The 20,506-nt window shown below is 39.9% G+C and overlaps 1 protein-coding gene across 41 annotated transcripts in view; it reads right to left on the bottom strand.

Moving 5' to 3' along the window:
* MPDZ (multiple PDZ domain crumbs cell polarity complex component) overlaps positions 1–14,822 on the bottom strand; it is a 101,520-nt gene extending 86,698 nt beyond the window's left edge. For 38 of the 41 annotated variants that reach the window (XM_068926883.1, XM_068926856.1, XM_068926855.1 and 35 more), the window contains exons 1-3: positions 14,568–14,642; positions 5,130–5,204; positions 4,362–4,528 (exon numbers count right to left, since the gene is read on the bottom strand). In XM_068926883.1, coding sequence (XP_068782984.1) covers positions 4,362–4,528; positions 5,130–5,145 — 183 coding nt within the window. In that variant the 5' untranslated portion in view covers positions 5,146–5,204; positions 14,568–14,642. Of the gene's footprint in view, positions 1–4,361; positions 4,529–5,129; positions 5,205–13,931; positions 14,024–14,567; positions 14,643–14,763 lie in introns of those variants that run through there. The other 3 variants (XM_068926879.1, XM_068926848.1, XM_068926846.1) reach the window with 3 other exon arrangements.
* Positions 14,823–20,506: the final 5,684 nt, after the last annotated feature.

Raw genomic sequence — 20,506 nt, forward strand, 5'->3', positions numbered from 1 at the left:
TGATAAAACTTACGCTACAGACACACAGCTGCTAAATGCAATCAAATACTGCTTACATGTAGTTGTTTAAGGTGTTTTTAATAAAAAAGAAACTATTCCACCCATGTCTGCGGCATTTAAAGGAAAAGAATTAGCATTTTAGGTCTCAGTGTTCAAAAGAACAAATTCTTAGCATTTCTGCATTTTGGGCTTTGAGTCCCTGCCCCCTAAGATCACATGCCACATGAGGCAGTATTTCATCCGATATTTGAGCGTGTTGAGTAACAAAAAGGTCAACAGCAATAAGAACAGTAACAAAAGTAATAAAGCATAACTCGGTCATCATGAAAATCCTGCAGGGGGAGGTGGAGAGTGAGGAATTCTCTGAAAAGTCCCTTTGCAGAAGGCTCCCTTCCCCTCCCCCTAAACTCCTCTTTTACGGAGAAAGCAGCACAGACAAAAAACACTGCAAGTTCAGTACTGAAATCTCCGTCGCCTCCCGCGTTTCCCCAAGCAGCAGCTATTCACGAGACACTCCACTCCCTGGTACTCTTCCAAAGTGTTTCTGGTAACTGCGCCTTCACTGCTCGGAGAACAGGCTCCGTCCCTGGGTCTACAAAGCAGATCCCAAATTAGCTTTTTTTTTTTTTTTTAAATAAGCATGTGAAATATTTTATTTACTTTATTAATGACAGAACAGATAATGTTCTTGTAGAAAGGCATTCAAAATAATAACGAAAGGATCTTACTTATTTGTGCAAGTCACTGAGCTACAGGACTGTTCGCAGACAATCTGAAAGCTATAGTTTCTCCATTTCATGTCTTTCCTAAATTTGCTTTGCAGTGCTGAGTACCCAGCTATCACGTGTAATCCAGCATGTAGCTGCACTGCAGGGAGGGTGCTTTTCCATTCCTGCATTGTGTAGAAAAAACTAGGGTCAAACTTGCAAGGAAAAAAATCTGAGGAATGTAGCCCAGCCAAGGAAAGGATTTTTTTGTTTTGGTAGAGCCCTGAGCTGAGCGGAGGAGGGAGGAGGAGCTGGACAAGGGAGAGACAAAAAGGAAAGGGAATAAGACACAGAGAAGGATTGCCACTCCCGCCTAAATATTACTTTGTTTGCTATATTTGGTCTGGGAAAAAAAACATTAATTAGATATTTAAAAGGTTCAAAATATCATAATTTCTATTTTTACTTTCTGTCACTCTCTTACCTTCAAACACTGAGCTTACTCCTTTCAGCATCAGAAAACAAACATTTATTGACGAATAAGGATATTAAGAGGGAGAAAAAATATTTGGTTACTTTGGTGCTCCTCAGTTCAAGTGACTGGTAAAGTCACGATAGTAATTCTCAAAAAAATCACCCATTTAATACGTTCATGAACTAGACTTTTCCTACTCAAATTCTTAACTTTGCAACGGCAGACTGCAGCGCAAATAAATCCTGTTCGCTTATTTCAGAAAAAGTCTTTAAAGCATCTATAAATAGGCACCAAAGCATCAACTGAAAAGTCAGCATGCCTCATCAACGTTCAGATGAAGCAACATACCAGTAGGACCTCACCACTGTGCATAACAGAAATGCAAACTCAGGAGGTTCCAACTGGTAAGCACACACCAACAATGAAAGGGATCAATTGCCAGTCAACCCACAGAAGCTTTAAGGAAACTGGAGAGCACATGCCAAAACACCACCATTTATGGAGAAATACAGTCTTTCTCAGATCTTCATTTGGTGCTTAAAAGATCACTTATCTGTAGGAAAAAAAAAAAACAGGCAGTCTAGTATTTTAGAACCTAAAATAAGGCACTGTTTGTCACAAGACTGCAAACAGTTATTTGTATGTGAAAACTAGACACTTACATCCTGCTTTGTGCTAGGAAAAGACAGCAGACAATTACAAGATTTCTCAGCTGATTTTCCAGACTCGTTGCATAAACAGAAGATGTAGTTCTTGCTATCATCTCTATGCTGTCTATATATGGCTCCTCTCCACATGGCATCTCCTGCCCTCAGATTTATTGATAGGGCCGCTACAAACCCACAAGCACATCTCATTTAGTGACCTACTTCTGTTTTGATGCCTGGAACAAATCTGTTTGACTTAGAAATAAATTGTAACTATTGCTCCTCTGCTCCTATCTTCTCTTCCAGTCAATTCTTCCCTAAAAGATGGCCCTCTCCTGAGCTTGCAAGAGTCTTACTGCTCTTTAAAAACTCACAAACATTTAAAAACTACTGAAAAGCTTATTAAACTGTCACTTACACTTAACTCTGAGAAGAAAGAGACCTCACTACAACTTTCAGTCCAACTCACTGTGAAATGTCAAAATAAATTTGGCTGCCTTAGCCTTCATTGAGTATTACCCCGTAATGCCTACCCACTGCACAGTTCAGCACCGTTTGACATCATGACCCAAACAGAGCTGCAGCTCTAAACGCTTGGGAAACAATCTGCCTCCTTCCTCAGTTTGACGGAGCTTGGCCAAAAAGCTGGATCACCATCCACGTGCCTTACAATTTTCACCAACCACTAATTTAAGAGTTTCAAAAGCATAATGCTTACAAACCAACCAAAAAGAGAAAACTAAAGAGTGGCCTTGAACAAAACTGAGCCTCTGAAAATGCAAAAAAATTTAATTTCTTTAACCTATTTTCTTATTTCCTGCCTATTTTCTTGCTTTCTTCCTTGTCCTGTTTCAATAGTGTGCTTTATAAACACTCATGTAAAGCAAAGGGGAGACAGAAAATCTCATGTTGTAGTCTAAATTCCAGGGAAGAAATGGTTCTACAGAGATGCTATGGGCTCCTTACTAAAGGGCTGACCCAAATCTAACAGCAGAATACATAGATTTGCATGTGCAAGTGTTTATATTAGCACTTATCAAGAAGGAAATTCACATGAGGAAATTCACATGCAAATATTTCCTACGGTAGCCAGACTGAATATATATCATCCAACAAGCACAGATCCCTAAAGTTACTGCACAGATAAACATGAATGGACAGGACAGTTGATGAATGGACAGGACAGGTGAACTTTTGATCTGCTTTTTCAAATTACCTGTCTCTGCTATCAGTGTAGTTGCTTCATTTTACTAGTTCAGTTTACTTAGTTTTTAAGGAGAGAAGCATCCTTTAACTTCACAGTTAATGTCTAGTACTGAGAACTGAATTTGCATTTTCAGAAAGTTCTTGGTAAAGCTTCAGGCACACCTTCACTTCTGAGGACGTGTTCCCAGAACAATAAACCACATAATTCACTGTAAATTTTGGAGGTCAGCTTTAGACTCTCTTTCTCACGTAGTACAATGAACTTCAAAAAACAGCTTTTTCCCTAGAATTTTTTAATCACTCCAATCACTTCAAGTAACCTAGTCTCCACATACCAAACATTCAAAATTTGAAAAATAGGGTAACGTATGGAACTGTAAACACTCTTTCAGTGTACTTTTCAGTGTGCCTGTGTAAAATAGCATCAAGATGATCAGCATAAAACAACAAAGAGCCAGATTGCAGTTTTCTGCTGTAATAGCCTTAAGAATGCCAGGACTTTTCACCAGTGGCAGTTCTGTCAAAGACCAGATGCAACTCCAGGTGGATGGCAAGGTCAGACTGCAGGGGCTGCTTCCTCCCACTTCGGCATACCAGACACGGCGCTACCCATCTTGCAAGAGCTGTTTGCAGAGTCAGATGCACGGTCTAGTCCTAATTCAATTGCTGAACTACTTTTTATATTCATGTTCTTACTCTGATGACAAGAAAATAAAATAACAGCAATAACTGAATCTTTAAAACAAAGATACTCGTTTTCTTAGTCTCTTTGAGGACACGCAGAAAAGTAATACTCTATATCCCAAGCAAGAGAAGGGATATAGTGCTCCCAGTAGGAGCTCTTGCTTGTCTTTAATCACTTATTTATTTAAAAAACGAAACAAAACAAAAACAATTCTCATTTCCCTATAAAGTCCACGTTACAGGAACAACTTTCCTTGTATATTCTCGTTTTTAGAAGGGTAAGATGCAGAAGAGCAGTAAAAGGTTCTTAGTGGAAAAGTCTTAAGATAGAATCTGAAATATGTCCATTCCTTCTTTCTGAAGGGCAAAAATAGTCATATGTTAACTCTATACCCAACATCGCCACTTCCGTACTGCATACAACAATAAGTAAGAGTACATAAAAAAATGCATAAAGACACACACTATGGGCTTCAGCAAATCCCACCAAAGTCAAGGAATATTTTTGCCTCGGCTCCCTGAAGCTTTGGATCACCCCTCCAATTTAGGCTATTTAATTTCACTACTCAACATGTAAAGAGAGACATATATTTTGCAGCTTTTATCATTTTTCCTCTTGCGTCTGGGATGCCATTTTCCTACCTGATCTCTCAGCTGCTGAACGGAAGTCTGAAGGTTGAGAATCTGGTTAAAGAGAGGACTCTGCAGCACTGATTTCAGTAAGCTCAGCTTTTCCTCATTTGCAACGTCACCTCGATCCCGAAGCTTTGCCTGTAAGCGCTCCACGGCCTGGAGGGCCCGATGTGTGTCTGTAGTGATATTCGTATCCAGTTAGCAGCAGTTTGGAAACGCTCACATACAAGCAGGTAACGGAGTTTAATGTATCACCCTCTTTTGCTCAAACTACAGAGAACTTGAAAGGTTCAGATCCGAACAAAAATCCCAGCCCAAACACGTCTGAATTAATCAGCAAGTCACAGGCAAAGCACAAAACTGAAGCCAAAGGAAATTACATTCTTGTCCATTAAGAAATGGGCTACAAATGTGAAAGAACCTTCATTAAAATTCAGTTGCAGGAATTGTGGCTATAGGCAACTGTAAATAAGAAGTGGCAGAGGTATCCTGAGGGGAAAAAAAAATTGTCTTCTTCATACAAACTGTTTTCATTCTATTAAAAATTAAATAAATGAAATCAAGGCAACAGGCTATATATTAAATACACTAAACAAATGATGGTACATCTTTGTGTTTTTCAATATAAAATACAAAAATAAAATACATCATGTATTTCTAAGCGCAGTAGCTATTTTTGACAGAATGAATTTCAGCTGTGCACAGCAATGTCCTAAATCTATCATGCACACTTAATTTGGTCACAAAAATAGACTGATAAATATTAAAAAATATTACCAATTGTTTCCAACATGTTTTCTGCTTCTCAGCTTCTATTCCAAGATGACAACAGGCAGCTAATACAGTACTTCCCTGAAAAATAACAGATAGAAAAAAGGGTCACATTTACAGAAACATAAGGATTAAGCTTTGAAGGAGAAAAAGAAAATCTCAGAACAAGAGCAAAATAACAACTCACAAACAAAAACCCCATCTCCTTGGATAATTAAAATAACCTCAGAACTGACCCTCTTCTGATTCACTTTAGAGCTTAAACCCTGCCTGCAAATTGTTTTTAGGAATGTATTTTGTACAAATAGCAAAGATGCTGCCTGTATACAGTTGCACAAAAACTGTCCTTCACTACTTTCATCAGAAGCTATGAATCACAGCTGTCATTGACACCTTACACAGTTTCACTCCTTTACTTTTCAGTGATTCATAACGACATTCCCTATGGGAACCATTTTCAAGCCCTACGCTGACAATTTCAAGTACATTTCTAAGTGCAAATATAAGAGCCTCAAAATGAGCCATGGCACATTTTTGAAGTCACCTTTTAAAAAGAAGTCACTTAAGCCACAAAGCCTTAATTCCACACAGGCTTGCAGGACTCAGGCTCTACAACCTCTACTATTAACACGCGTTGATTTTGACAGTCGGCTCTGATCCACGGCTGATTTCTGCCAACCTGGATGCAGGCAGGTGGAAATTCCACATAGGGAGGAAAAAATCTGAAATTTGTTGTGTGAGGTTTTTTTTTTGTTTGTTTTGTTTTTCAGTGCCCATCTGAAGTTGCTAAGACATTTGGAGTGTTTGAATACATTTGATGCAGATGGATAACTTGAGAAAAAAAACAAGTCCAAGGAGGAGTCCCAGTATCACGACAGGTTTAGACTTGAGATGTGCATTTTATCTTTGTATCTTTCACAATAGTACCTTTGTATTCTTGATAACAGCAAAGCAGTTTAATATACCAACTCAATTTACATCTGGTGAGCTTATCACTACAAAGAGCTGTGATCTCTCACTCAAGAAAAGTAATTTTTTTAGTGAAATTCAGAAGAGAGATAGGTAAAGGATGGTGTTGACAGATCACTGTATAAGAGAGCTCAGGTAAAACCAAAAGGACCATTAGTCATACAACCTGAACACAGTAAGCATGCATCAATCCCCACAATAAATCTGAGAAAAGAGCTGACAGCACAGACTCACTTGGAAGGATCACAAGCCAGGGTGAATATTTTGACAAACCTGTATTATCTGTAGTTCGTGCAGAAACCCAAATCAAGTGGGTTTAAAATTGTTTTAAGTTCCATTGTCAAAATGTTTCTAGTTTCAACAAACTCATGGTAGTTTATTTTATCGCCTCTGAATATGCAGACAATGAATTGACATTGAATCACTGAGGATCCTTTTATCACAATCTACCACCTTGGGACAGGCAAGAAATACAATTCCTTAGAATGACCTTGTCACAGTAACCTTATTCCATGATGTAAACTAGACGACCATGCATGCCAGTAATAAATAAAACAAGACTTCATGAATTTATTCTCTCACTTGGCAAGGTAAATGCCAGAACTTGATTACCAGGTCTGAAAATCAGATGGAAGAAGACCTTGTGTTTTTGCTTTGTCAATCTCAACTTCACATGAGAAGGGCTGGATAAGGCTATTTTAAGATTACGCAGGAAGATTACTTCTGCATCAAGAAATCATTATCACATCCTCTATGCAGGGCCCTCACTTACTAATAGTGGCGTTTATGTGATGGTGTTTTTCTCAGTGGTAGTGCCAAGTAAAGCAGCTCTTTCCCGTTTCACTATTCCAGCTTTTTCTCTACTGTGGGGGGCTGTGTAGTGAATGCTACCAGAGAACTGAGTCAAAAAAAAAAAAAAAAAAAGGGTTTCTTAAATCGCTGCAATCTCAGGATCCTGTTTATCATGCTCCCTTGCATGCACATACAGCAGGACAGCTGATAAGGTAGCATGGAGGCAGAGACAAGCAACTGAGAGAACTGACTGTGGAATCAAGCATCAGCTCTTCATCTCTGTCTTTCAAAGAGCTAAGCAGGACAAATAAAAATACAGGGTTATTGTTCTTCTGATTTGGCTTTTGACCGCCTCAAAAAGAGAAACAGCCATAAAGACAATCCATATCTTTTTTGCCTAGCTAGATCTTGCTCTGTATTTTGGCTAGACTTGCCTAAAAGCTCACCGTTGGTGTGCTGTGAGAAGCATGCTTCACGAGTGAGAGAATGGACAAGGTCACCACCGTGTTCATGTAGGCATAGAGGTAAGATCTCTGAAGATTTATAATGGAAGTTTTCTCAAAATAGAAACTGACCTACTGACAGAAGTCATTAAATATACTATACAGACAAAGATGACTCTTTTGCAATTAAAAGATATGCTTGGCTCTGCTAAGATTTGTGTGTTATACTTCCTCTCTGCCCCCTGCTTTACAGGTAGGAATACTGTTCCAGAACTATCTTAATGTCAGCAAATCAATTTTTAACTCTGAGTTTATTTTCATTCTCTTTAAATCTCCTTATTTTGCATTTGTATTAGCAGAGATTCCCTTCTCAGCTGACCTCCTTAATGCTTTTGTTGGCTGCGGCAAAAGGTTGGATGCGGACTGAAACTGCCATCAGGATGTTTTCGCTCAAGAAACTTCCTCTGATGCAGAATCAGGCCAAAGGGGCACTAACAACGTATTCAGGCACATACGGTATTTCTATACGTTGTATTCCAGGCTGACCCGCGTTCGCTCCTGCCTGCACTCTGAAATGGCGAAGAGCCACGTGACTGAGCCCCTGCTGTGTCACATCTATGCCAACAAGTGCGACCTGTCAGCACCAGCTTAATGTCACTTTAAACATAGCAAAAGTAGGGGAGAAGCAAGCACGTGTCTGTCCAAAATATACCCGATAGGCATACCCATAATCACCACCACCCATTACAGATATAATTCTTGGCCTTTAGAAGGCTTTTTTCCAGGTATTTTAGTAATTATGAAGTGGAGCAAATCTTGCCTGGGGGAAATATGGAGGCATACGTGATTATTCATTAAAAGAACCAAATTTGCTATAGTGAATATTTTTTATAATACCATCACATGCTTTCAGATGCACAAAAGATAAATTTATTGCTGATTCTGTTATTTTCTGTGCTCTTGGCAGACTGTATTGCACTAGGCTTATGCCAAACCCAGCCCTTCTATACATGATACAAATACTGTTCATGCCTCAAAGAGCTTACAAGCTTAGTTTAAAGTAGATTTAACTATTTTTGTGTTTCAGTGCTCAAGTTCATTAATCTCTTCACAGTAATAAGAGCATGAACTTAATTAGAGCTTTTTATTGGCAACTTGAAGAAATATTGCTAAATGAATACAAATTTAAATTCACTTTCAGATTTTTAAAGTCACAGATATCAGATAATGATGAGACATCGAAAATAAAGGCTTATCCTGTCCTTCCTCCTATTTCATAATAGGAAAGTGTAAAATACAGATAGCGTTAGCCAGGTACATTGTAAGAGCCTTGTAATCTCCTAAAGCACACACAAAAGGCAGATGACCACCTGGAGAGCAGCTTGCAGAGAAGGACCTGGGGGTCCTGGTGGACAAGCATAAGCCTTGAGCCAGCATAAGCCTTGCTGCAGAGAAGGCCACCAGCTCCTGGCCTGCATTAGGAAAAGCACTGCCAGCAGGCTTAGGAAGACGGTTCTCCCCTCTACTCAGCCCCGGTGAGGCTGCCTCTGGGGTGCTGAGTCCAGCAATGGGCTTCCCAGTACAAGGGGACATGGACATACACTGATGTGAGTCCAATGAAGGGCTGCTAAGATGATGAACAGACTGGAGCATCTCTCATATGAGGAAAGGCTGAGAGAGCTGGGCCTGCTCAGTCTGGAGAAGACAGAGAAGGGATCTGATCAATGCATTTAAGTATCTGAAGGGAGGGTGTCAAGGGGATGGGGCCAGACTCTTCCAGTGGTGCTCAAGAGCAAGATGAATAGCAACAACAGGCACAAACTGAATGCACTTGCACTTCTGAAATTTGACTCTTCCCATGCTGAAACATAAAAATACATTCTCACCCCCATTTTTAAGGTGCCCTTCTTCTGTAAGGCCAGTTGCCAGAAAATAGTTGACATGCTGCAGTTGTTTTTCTTAGTGTCCACTCCTAAAACACCAAAATCTAAGGGTGCAAGAATTTACAAAATATAACCATGAAATTTATGTTGACTTTCCTTCCTTTTTTTCATTGCAAGTATCCAAGCCTTTTGGCTGAACAGTCAACCCATTTCTAATAACTACTCTACTACCAAGCTTGAATTTCCTACAAGGAAAATTATTCCGTTTCATTCACTGACACTCCATCTACGATTTCACAAATCCATTTCAGATAATACCTTAGAAACTAATGCTCGTAGCAGTGGATTAGCAAATATGCAATGCCAAAGATAGAAACTACAGTAACAGGCTTTGCCCTATAGCTCTTTATGCTACTGGAAGTGCTCTCAAGATACAACAGAAAGAGTGATATCTAGGCTCAAACTTTGACTAGGAGTGTGGCAGATTAAAACCAAATCTAATTCAACTAAACAGCACCATAACCACCCATACATCTCATAGCTGCTAAAATGAGTATTTCAAACTTTTGATCTACGTTTCAACACCTGGGCCTGAATTTGGTTCAGCTGGAGATATCCTTTCATACTTGGTTTTTATCCCATGTCCTTCCCCTCCCCTACTTTCTGGCTATGACTCAAGCAGGCATGTTGTGTTAGCACCACTTGGTAGGGGAATGAAAACCAAACCACACAGGAAGGGGAAGATACTAATTACTGCTAAGCTTCTGTTTTGCCTGCAATTTATAGAAGGAGATCTTCAGTTTCACCCAGTTATTTTCCTCACACTGGTTACCATTCACGCGAAGAAAATTAAGGTGCTCTCCGGACTCCTGGAAAAAGTGTTTTTTCCATCCATATAAAACCAGCTGAAAACATATAAGCGATATCGAAAAAAACCTCACACTTTCTATTTATTCTTCTACTCCCATGGGGGCAATTCAGTTACTATATGCAGTACTTCCTAGGATTACAAGCAATTCTACACAGACATGAAGAGGGTAGCCTGCTTGGTATGGCCTTCACGACTCATAATGAAAGTGATATGCATACTTTAGCATGCAGGGAAAAGGTGAGAAAATAAATAAATGCTGGAGAGCAGTGACAGGCAGGGAAAGGAGAAACAGAGACAATAAACATAAAGGAAGGCACTGGGAAAAAATGCTAGCCTACTGCTTTACTGGCAGGACAGCTATGTGCAAAATTAACACCAACCATTCGCTTCATCAGCCAAGAGAGCTTGGACTGCACTCCTCCAGATGACAGAAGAGAAAATTGATTCAATACAAGTGAAAGTAATTTATATTTAGGATTTAATACAAGAAAAAGCAGTATGCACTGCTCCACAAGGCACACAGCCGATTTTCAATAACTATCTGGAATGCAACAGGCAAAAAAAACACAAAAAAGCCCAAAATTTACATTTAAAAGCTGCATTAATGAATAATTGTTCTGAAACATTCAAAGCAGAGATAAAAAGGCAGTTCACAAACTAATGTAAACCTCATACTAAGATTGCATTTTTTTTTGAAAAGTGATGCCACTAGCCTCTTGAAATGCACCACAAAGATTTAAAAAAGGTGAGAGTAGTAGCTTTGTATGCAACAGAAGAGGCCTGTGATGGAGCTAAATAGCATTACGTATTTTGACGCAACTATGAGAATATTGAATATTCTATGAAGAATATCCAATTATTTTTAAAAACTTTTGCACAAGTCACGTTAATGTTTTAAATGAAACATTATGCTTTTGGATAAATAAGCTATGTATCCACTGGGGTTTAATTAATAATGTTCTGTGATTCAGTACGGTACTCTGTACGAGTGCAATATTCATGTTACGTGATACACGTGCTATAGTGGCAATTTGGAACTGGACCTAAAATATACTTATTGCTTTCACCTATTGACAAATGTGTGTAATGCAGGTTTTTCAGAACTAAACAATAAATAGTACTGTAAAGACAACAACATATTAGGGGAACCTTTCTTTTTCTGGTGGGGGGTAAGGAAACTACTTAACAAATGGATAATCTGTTTATAAAAAATGTTCTTTCATTAAATATTTTAAATTTAGATAGGAATCACTTTTTTCAAACATTTCAAACACAGGATTAGCTTCCAACACCTTTTCAACATAACTTTTCACCATATGCAGCACACAAGTCTCATGATATATATCAAAATAGTACATCAAATCCAAGCACATTTACATCTCAAAAACAATTATGTATAAGGTTAATATTGTCTATTTACTTTTAGCATAGAGAATTAATTACTGTATTTGTTAAATTCAGTTAAACTTAATTAAACATAGTTCCTACAATAGTTGCATCTCTTAACGTACACTAGACGCCTCACAGAGATACATATAATACGTATATGCCTCACTGCATACATATAAATGAACAAATAAAAAGCCCTACTAAACAGTTACCTTCTTCCTTACTATCTGAAAACACTATAAAATAAACATTGTGCATTGTGAAAATGCAAGAAGAGCAGTGCTGATCATTGTTACAACACGTAATAAGCAGGCTGCTCAGATGCAAGGAGCAGGTCTGAAAAGCCTGTGAGAGAAATACCCCAATACTGCCTCGGCAGTTATTCCAGAAGCACGAGCCAATAGTACCACAAAGCATTATTTTAAGCAAAAAGAGGGCACTGAAAACAAAATGACATATTTAGATGTTGTCTTGCTGGGAATTCCAATTGGCGAAACAAAACTACCTCTACCAATGGTAAGACTGTATGCCAACAGCATGGTACTCCACTAGCTTTAAACTGCTTTAATGGAGTGCTTTTAATGCAAAGCCATTTAGATATAAAGTGTACTAAATCTTATCTACAGAATTTTAAATTTGCTTATATGAAACACGGATCAGATGATTTAAAGGGTCTTTATAACGGTTTTCACTACAGTGATTAAAGAGGGATCAATTAAAAAAGAAAAAAGAATAAGAAGCACAGATCATCTACAGTGCTCTGAGTGACTAAAAAGTTGTATGGCATTAATCCCCCCGGGGCTCACAGACACAGAGTCAGACAGAAAATTAGTATGTAAGCAGTGCAGCTCTTCTTTCCCTAGTGTTGATATTGATCTAACTTTCCTAGTACGCTTTCACGTTAAGAGAGGGAAGAATGTATCCAGCTCCTGAAGAAAAATTTCTTGAGAACACAAAGGAAACCATTAGAAACTGTTACATGCAACTGTTACATGCATGTTCCTGTTAATAACATGGAAGTACAAAAAATATATTCTAAAAACTGACAAAAGTTTTGGGGGAAAAAAAAGCTAAGATGATGCTCTCTATCATAAAACTTGTTGCTAGTTAATATCTATGTAAATATGTCCTCAGATATTTTAGTACTACGCTCTTTTCTTCTAATGTTACACACCTTTCCATTTGCCTGTGAGCATCAAGTAGCATTTCCCATTAACATTTTACTACTTTCCTCCTTCCTAGTTCAGATTCTTCCCTCCCATTCAGTTGTTATCTAGGGAAATGCACTGCTGATACTGATACCAACTGGCATTTCAAAATAAACTTCCAAGAACTGCAGAATTCAGACCCTTTAACACAGTAGGCCACTGCTCTGCTTGAGTAAAAAACCCGTGCTGCACTTTCTGTTATCAAAACCACTAATGACATCTTCCATCCAACAGGCTGTACTAGGAAAATTTCCTGCAAGCGTTGAGGAGCAAAAATATAAACGGCTGGGGTGCTATTTTGACCACTGCAGGAAAAAAAAAAAAAAGGACGAGGAGAGAAAAAGGATAAAACACTGTTCAGCAAAATAATAAATCAAATCTGTTAAATGCAGTACAGGGAGTTAAGCTGCCAGCTTTGTGACAGACTATTATTCTTTCCAATAGTTTATGAATGTTCTTGAAGGAAGAAGGAAAATCACACAGGAAAAGAAATTACTCCGAAAACTATACCTTTCTCTTAATATAACTTATGCAGTATCCATTGGCCAAATCTATCAAAAGGCAAAATTTAGGCCCCTCTAAAGGCACTGTGTAACGTGGATTAACGTTTAAATAAATACCCACTGGGCTTTAGAAAGCTGTAATTGAGACCATAACTGCAAGAACTCCCCAACGTCAATAAAATAACTGATAAAGAAAGATAAGACCAAAAACACTGGTGACCTCTTATCAGCAGTTACAATGACATCAAAGAGCCAGCCAGTTTTTATGGAGTCTTTCACACAGATCTGCTGCACAGAACTAGTGGTTTTGGCTGGGCCTTTTGAGTTTTGCTGGTTTTCACTTATAACTGAGTTTTGGCGCCACAAGACCTGGCTGAGAACCTAAGCGCCTCCAGGACCACCGACTTGCTAAGCAAAGTAGGGGCAGTGGTGGCGTCTGCTGCGGGGGGTCCGTCTCAGGGCCATCGCCCAGCACTGCTGCCGCCGCCGGCTGCTAGCGCTGCGCAAACCCTCTGGCACAAGCGGTCCAGGAGGAGGCTGGTTCCCATCAGTCACATCCCACTCGGGCTCGACGCAGGCCACTGCGCATGCAACATGTCTGCGGCATGTCCCGTCTTCCCCCTCCGGCCGCAGCACCCCCCCCACCTCACCCCCCCACACACTCGGAGGGCAGGGGATTTCAGAGCCGAGCTCAGTCCTCCCCGAGGAGGGAGCGGTAAACACCACCACGGCATCACTCGCAAAACACACCTTCCAAAATAGGTCTCGGGTGCGCAGAGCGCAGCAGGTGAGAAGCCGGGGGGTGAGGGAGGAGACCTTCTGCAAAGATGAAAAAATCCCCACTGGGAGGAGGAAAAAAAAAAAAAAAAGGAGGGAGGGGTAGTAGGGAGCGAAAGCAAAATGAAAGCCAGCCTTGCAGCAACAGGAGGAGACCCGGCTTTTGTTTACATCGGGAGGAGTGCCGGGCAGGCGGGCCGAGCCCGGGGAGCATCGGGCAGGAGGCGCGGGGCGGCCGGGGAGCCCAGCCCGCTCCCCGCCGCCCCCCCCCCCCCGCCCCCGGGCACACGCAACAGGCTCCGCCGGCGCCCGCAGCTCCCCGGCCCCCTTCCCTCCAAGGCCTCTCTTCTCCTCCTCCACACCGCCACCACCCCCTCCCCCGCAAAACCCAGCCGCTCGGGAAAATAAATAAGTGGAAAATTAAAAAAAAAAAAAAAACAGAACAACTTTGCGAAATAAATGAAATAAATCAAATGCACATGAAATAAACTCAAAACTCCCTTACGGCCGGCACCCCGCTCCGTGGGGGCCGGCGATGGGCGCTGGCCCCCTCCCTCGCCCCCCCCCGCCGGGGCAAAGCGCCACCGCCGCCCCCCGCGCCCCGCTTACCGCGCCGGCTCCGCGGGCCCCGCTCGCCGCCTGCGCCCTGCCCGCCCCCGCGCAGCGGCGCCGAGCCCAGCCGCGCCGCGCCGCGCCGCGCCACGCCGCGGGGGCAGCGCACGCAGGCACGCCCCGGCGGCCCTGAAACCTAATCCTGCCCGCCGCCCCCCCCGCCGCTCCGGCGCGGCCCCCCGCGCTCGCTCACCGCCCCGGGGCCCCGGCCCCGGCCGGCAGCGCGCCCCGCGCAGCGGCGCTCCCGGTTTGCAGCGTGGGTAGGACAGAAAAAAAAAGGGGGGGGGGAGAAAAATCGTCTTAGGGCTTCCCATCCATCTCCCTCACTGTTGGTTTTAGTTTGGTTCGGTTTGGTTTTTCTTTTGCATTAGCGTCCCCTCAGTAAACTTCCTGCGTTTGCTGCCGGCAAGGCGGCACACTGGGCAGAGGGGCTCAGCACGCAGAGATGTTAGCCTACGTGATCAGATCTAAAAGTAGGTTGGTGCTAATTTTGTTTCTCTGCACTAATTTTCTCCGATTTCCCACTTTGAAGGGCTGCTTGTAAAATTAACCAGGTGCCATTGAGCTCCCCTCTGAATATTTAAAAAGATGCTATGCGCTGTCCCTCTAAGAAACTCTTCTACGTTTTGTAGATATGCCCGCTGCAAAGTTTGGGCCTGGTCTGCTAACTCATTCTGCCACAACCCACCAGTGCAAGAGCGTGCCACCCCTTCTTGTTCTCCCAGCAAGCCACCGTTTTTTTGCCCTAACACAGTCTGAACAAAATGAGCCCACGTTTGAATGGGGAAAAAAAAGGGAGTGTTTGGAAATAAAACATGATGGAATAAGACAAAATGATGAATAATGTCATAGGACTAAATAGGAGGTAATTATCCCTCTTTTTGAGCAATTGCAGATTAGTGTCTTAAGTAAAAATGTGAAGATGCTGTATACCTTACACCTACGTATAAATGTCATAAGACTAAAGAACATAAAGCTAAAATGATTGCTATGACAACAGAAATTAGTTCACCAAAAAGTCCAAGTGTTTTGCTTTTTGTTTGTTAAATTTGCTTCTTCTAGCTAATGTGGTTAGGATCATGGTCTACCCTTGTTGCTGCCAAGTATGTTTACTCAGTCAGCTCTGTTGTGATAACACCCTTCAAGCTAAAAAGAAATCTGGAGTGTTCTACTGAATACGCCATCTCTGCAGAAGCTGGGTACTTTGTAATTTTGCTTGTCTTCTCGTTTGATTTGTTTTTCTCTCCAAACATATTTGAATTGCAAGTGTTATCATATTCGTGTGATAGTTGTTTTTTTCTCCCATAAACAATTTTTTAAAAGTCATTATTTGCGAGATACAGTGGAATACCATTCTAATATTTAAAAGAAGATCATTAAGTGCAGCCTTGGTGAAGGCACTTTCACGAGTTGGAAATTTCTTGTGTAAAGTTTAAGATACATGGGTCTTTGTACACTTCCAGGATTATTTTGATTGTTTTAATTTTGCACATTATCTTTTGAAAAAAAAATTACCCTACACTGTATTTCTCTTGTTTATTACAGCTGTCAGATTGAAGAACTCCAGTTGATTAGCTTCTTTTTTGTCTGTTGTACATGGAAGTGCATGTAATCACACCTGCTTGACAGTCATTCTTCCATAGCTTACCTGAGAAAAACGTAACCATTTTCAAGATCTGGAAATCACACGTTCACATTTTTTGATCTAACATTTGCCTGTTAACATACTGATCCTTTAAATTAAATGTTGAGAGTCGATTTGCTATAGTTATAAAAGTGACTGCTCTATAAAGCGTCCCACCAGCTTTCCATGTTGCATGACTCCAGAATGAAATATTAAAAAGAAGGTACAGCTCGTTTGTGTACATCATTATTCAATCTATAAAAGAACCACAGTGGGTTAGATGAATGTAGAACATTCAATGTAGAATTAATAACAGAATTAGTAACAACTATTGTTATTAATTCTGTTGCTCTGGCCTTGACCTTGACATCCCTCTGAAATATAATACAGTGACACTAGTAAGCATATTTGCAGCTAAAAATGGGCCAAAACCAAATGGCAGTTTATTCTTTCCAATGTATAGCAATATCAGCTGTGCAGTAGTTCTTCCCATTGCAACTTGTATTTGTGTGGGATATATCTTCCAGATAATTCTTTTAATACACAATCTGCTATTCTCAAGTAGAATTTCGTCTACAATAATATTCAGATTTTACCATGGCTGTCGCAGTATATATTAAGTAGATTATACTCACTGAAGTTCAAAGAATCATGCTACCTTAGGCCTTGCCTGTATTAAAAGTATTTGCGTGGATATAATTATACCAACTTAGCAGCACCCTCAAACCTAGCCGCCTGGTAAACAGGCGGCAGCACATCTGTACCAGGAATTTGCATCACTGTAACGTAATGAACTCATTTAAAATAACTGATTATCTTCATGCTGACACAGTTTTCGCAAGGAAAAGTATTGAGGGTTGGAGTACAGTAGCTGTCCTGCAGGTCTACTTGATAACCAGTTTAGGGAGATGACTAGACAGACACCCAATAGACAATTCATATTTACTTGTTTCTTCTTTCCACAGAAGGTGCTACCAAGTAGGACAAAAAGAGAGTCATTTTACAGACTCCACACTGAGTAAAGCTGTCACCTCTGCGGCTGCTTCCCAGAGAAGGAAGGTTAAGGGGTGGGCTGGGTGGTGTACGCTGTCACGCAGGGCTTGGGGTGGTGTCATGCCTTCGTTAGTGCGGGTAGCGTACCGGTCAGTACGGTATAGTTTTGAACTATACTGTTATCCTTAAACTGGGAGGGAAGAGAATCTACTTTGCATGCCAAGTATAAATGTGTTTACAAACTAAAGATTAATCAATTTGTCTACATATAGAAAAGCATGTAATTTTAAATAAAAACTACAAATAGCTTTGTAAAACAAGTTTTTCTCAGAGACTTGCTATTATGACAAAAGTAAGTAAAGTAATACTTCTAATTACTAATGTAATAGTCTGTCAGAAAGGACTCTTAAGGAGGAGATGAAGAGGGAACTAAAAAAAACATTTGATTTTGTCTAATATTAGTCTCCAGTAATATTTCATTTCTGAAGCCAATTTAAAAAATGCTCATGGAAGAAACATCAATATTGGATGACATGTCTGTCTTCCTGATTTACTTCTGGTATTCACATCTTGCTAGTAAAATAGCACAGATTAGTGTTAATGGTGTACTGCATAGATTTATTAGAAGACATGAAGGAAAAGTAAATGCACAAAAAAGTATTTAGAAATAGAAGCATAAGCATCCATTAAGTCATCCATTAGACCACCGTTGGGAATGTAGTCTTTTAAAATGGTAATGGGAACAGGATCCAGCAAATGAAATGTGAGTGCGTCTGATTCCACTCTTTTTGACTCACAAACATTGACTTCCCTGGAAAAAGGATGTTGCCTCTGAAGGACATTTGACTGCATTTATGGCACAAGTCAGTCTGTCTCCTAAGAAACAGATGTATTGACAGAAAGAGTTGCTTAGTCTAATCACTCTGGGTATTGTATTTGTGCGTAGACTTAGCTGTTGGATGTTATCGATGTGTATGTTTTATATATTTTTTTTATATATATAAAAGACACACACATGTATAATTTACATATTTGTATATTTATATAGACATAGTCATAGATATGTAAGTATTGACTTCTCTGCTTGGCAAATTCCATTTCTGAATTATGAATAAAACCCAAGGAAAGATTCCAATAAACCTTTTTCATAAGCACTACCTTAATTAAAAATAAATTTCAGTTTTTATACCTTACCCTTCAATACTTAGAGCATAATTTTGGCCACTGTATATGCATGTGAATGTATGAATACATAGACACATTATTATACTTTCGAATAGAGCATTTGTTCATAATTTAGACTAAACACAACTATTAACAACCTTCCTTGTCAGAAAATACTAATAATTATAAATCAAATGTTATTCCCAGATGTGTGCGTTAAGAGTAATCTATTGCATTAACTAGAACTAAATTGTAGAAAACTAATCTGACATCAAAGGTAACTGTGATCGTAATTGTTATAGCTGCTAATCCAAATATATTAAGCATGTGGTTATGCATTCTATCCTTATCTGTCCAAATAAGGCTGCATCAGTATTTTTCTTCTTTTTCATGGAACTGGTTAGAATACAATACGTGTGTACTACGTTTTCCAGAAGTTTTACTAATAGAAGCATACAATCAAGTTAAATATAACACTCTTCTCCTCCCTCACCTCAACATAAAAGTTACACTTCGAAAGTCAGATGGCAAGAAGTAACTATGCAGTTGGAGGGAACACCATGCATGTTATTATGCAAAGTTGAAATTACGAACTTTCTCTTAAGTATGGTGTTTGGAATTTATTCCATTTTTGGATTATTGTCCTGGCAAGTACAGAATATTAGTTTCACTTACTGGAGCATACATTTTGGCAGGAATGTTGCATAGATTTACATTTTAAAGGTTTTTAGGGAAATTGTCTCCCCTGCAGACATACTTCATAACTGTTATTATTGCTATTGGAGGTTACACATGTGTCTGGAAGAGAAAGTATGCCCCGGAAGGTAGAACAGAGTAAAAAAAATCATAAAAGGTATGTTAATTATTCTCAACTACAAAACAAAAAACTTGAAATTATGGCAAATTAAAAGGGCATTTATTTACATACAAACAGGATTGTTTAATACCACAGGCCTTGCCCATAGCAGTGAAGTGAAGCCAAATAAATGACAAAGCATGTTAACCTTATCGTAGATTTTTCGGACACAGAATACCTGCAAGGAGAGTCTGGTTTAGTCAGATTAAGACTGGTTTTAAAAGTGTGGGGTTTTCCCCAAGGTAGCAACAGTTTTGACAGAGCTCACTCACAGAAAGTCTAATTTAAAGGGCTTTCTTCAGAAACACTTCAAGGGACACAGTCCAAAAGCAACATGTGATATGAGGTACTCATCAATGCAACAGTTGTTCCAGTATTTAAAAAGGCAAGATATCTTTACAATAAACTTCATGTTAGAAAAGTAGGTAGGTCCTATATGAGATTGCCCTGAGTTTCAAAAAAACTGGAGTGGGAAGAACTGACCAGCTGAGGACTTCATATGTAGTTGTTTATGTTGATGTTACATATTGAAAATGATAGCATCTCTTCTCTTAATAGTGGTATTGGTTACAATAATATAAATTTGTCTGAAAAAGGCCACGTAATTAACTAGTTTGTAGCCAGCTAAACTAAAGTGTGTTATAGATGGAAGGGAGCCATGTTTGTAGTAAGAAAAGGAAATACTTCCCTGGCAGGCTGATTTATTTCCAGAATGAATTCTCTTGAAGATGAATTAGTGGAACTAAAGTAAAGCAGACCAGTATGCAGAGACTCAAGCTGTCATGGCTCTACAGTTTATCACATGGATGTCATCATCCCACATTTGATAGTATCTAAATACCTAGTATTTTCCACTGTACACATTAATGTGTCAGCTAATGTCTCGTGGGATTCTACCCTACGCAGTGTGCAATGCAGACTAGCTTTAAGATTATTTCTACTTCAGTTCTTTGCTTCTGTCCCAAACTACAGAACTGCAGAGGTGTTTCTGTTTGGATTTATTTCAGTGGTTTTCAGAGTTGAAGGCACAGCAGAAATACATTCTTGTGTTTGCTGCCTTGAGCTCTCTGTGCCCTGAAACAGGGATACTATGACCCTTTTTGGATAAACAGTTGCCTACTTATTGGACTATCAGAACAAAAGATTCCAGCTCAGACAAAGAACAGCATCAGGAGTGTAGGCTGGTCAAGAGGGCAATGAATGATCACCGGATTTATGGATAAATTTGCCAAGTAATTCTGTGCAGGGTGAGAATTTGCAAACCACCCCTGTCCCCAGCCCTCCAGGAGATGCTTGATG

This window comes from Struthio camelus, chromosome Z (assembly GCF_040807025.1).
Source record: "Struthio camelus isolate bStrCam1 chromosome Z, bStrCam1.hap1, whole genome shotgun sequence".
NCBI lineage: Eukaryota > Metazoa > Chordata > Aves > Struthioniformes > Struthionidae > Struthio > Struthio camelus.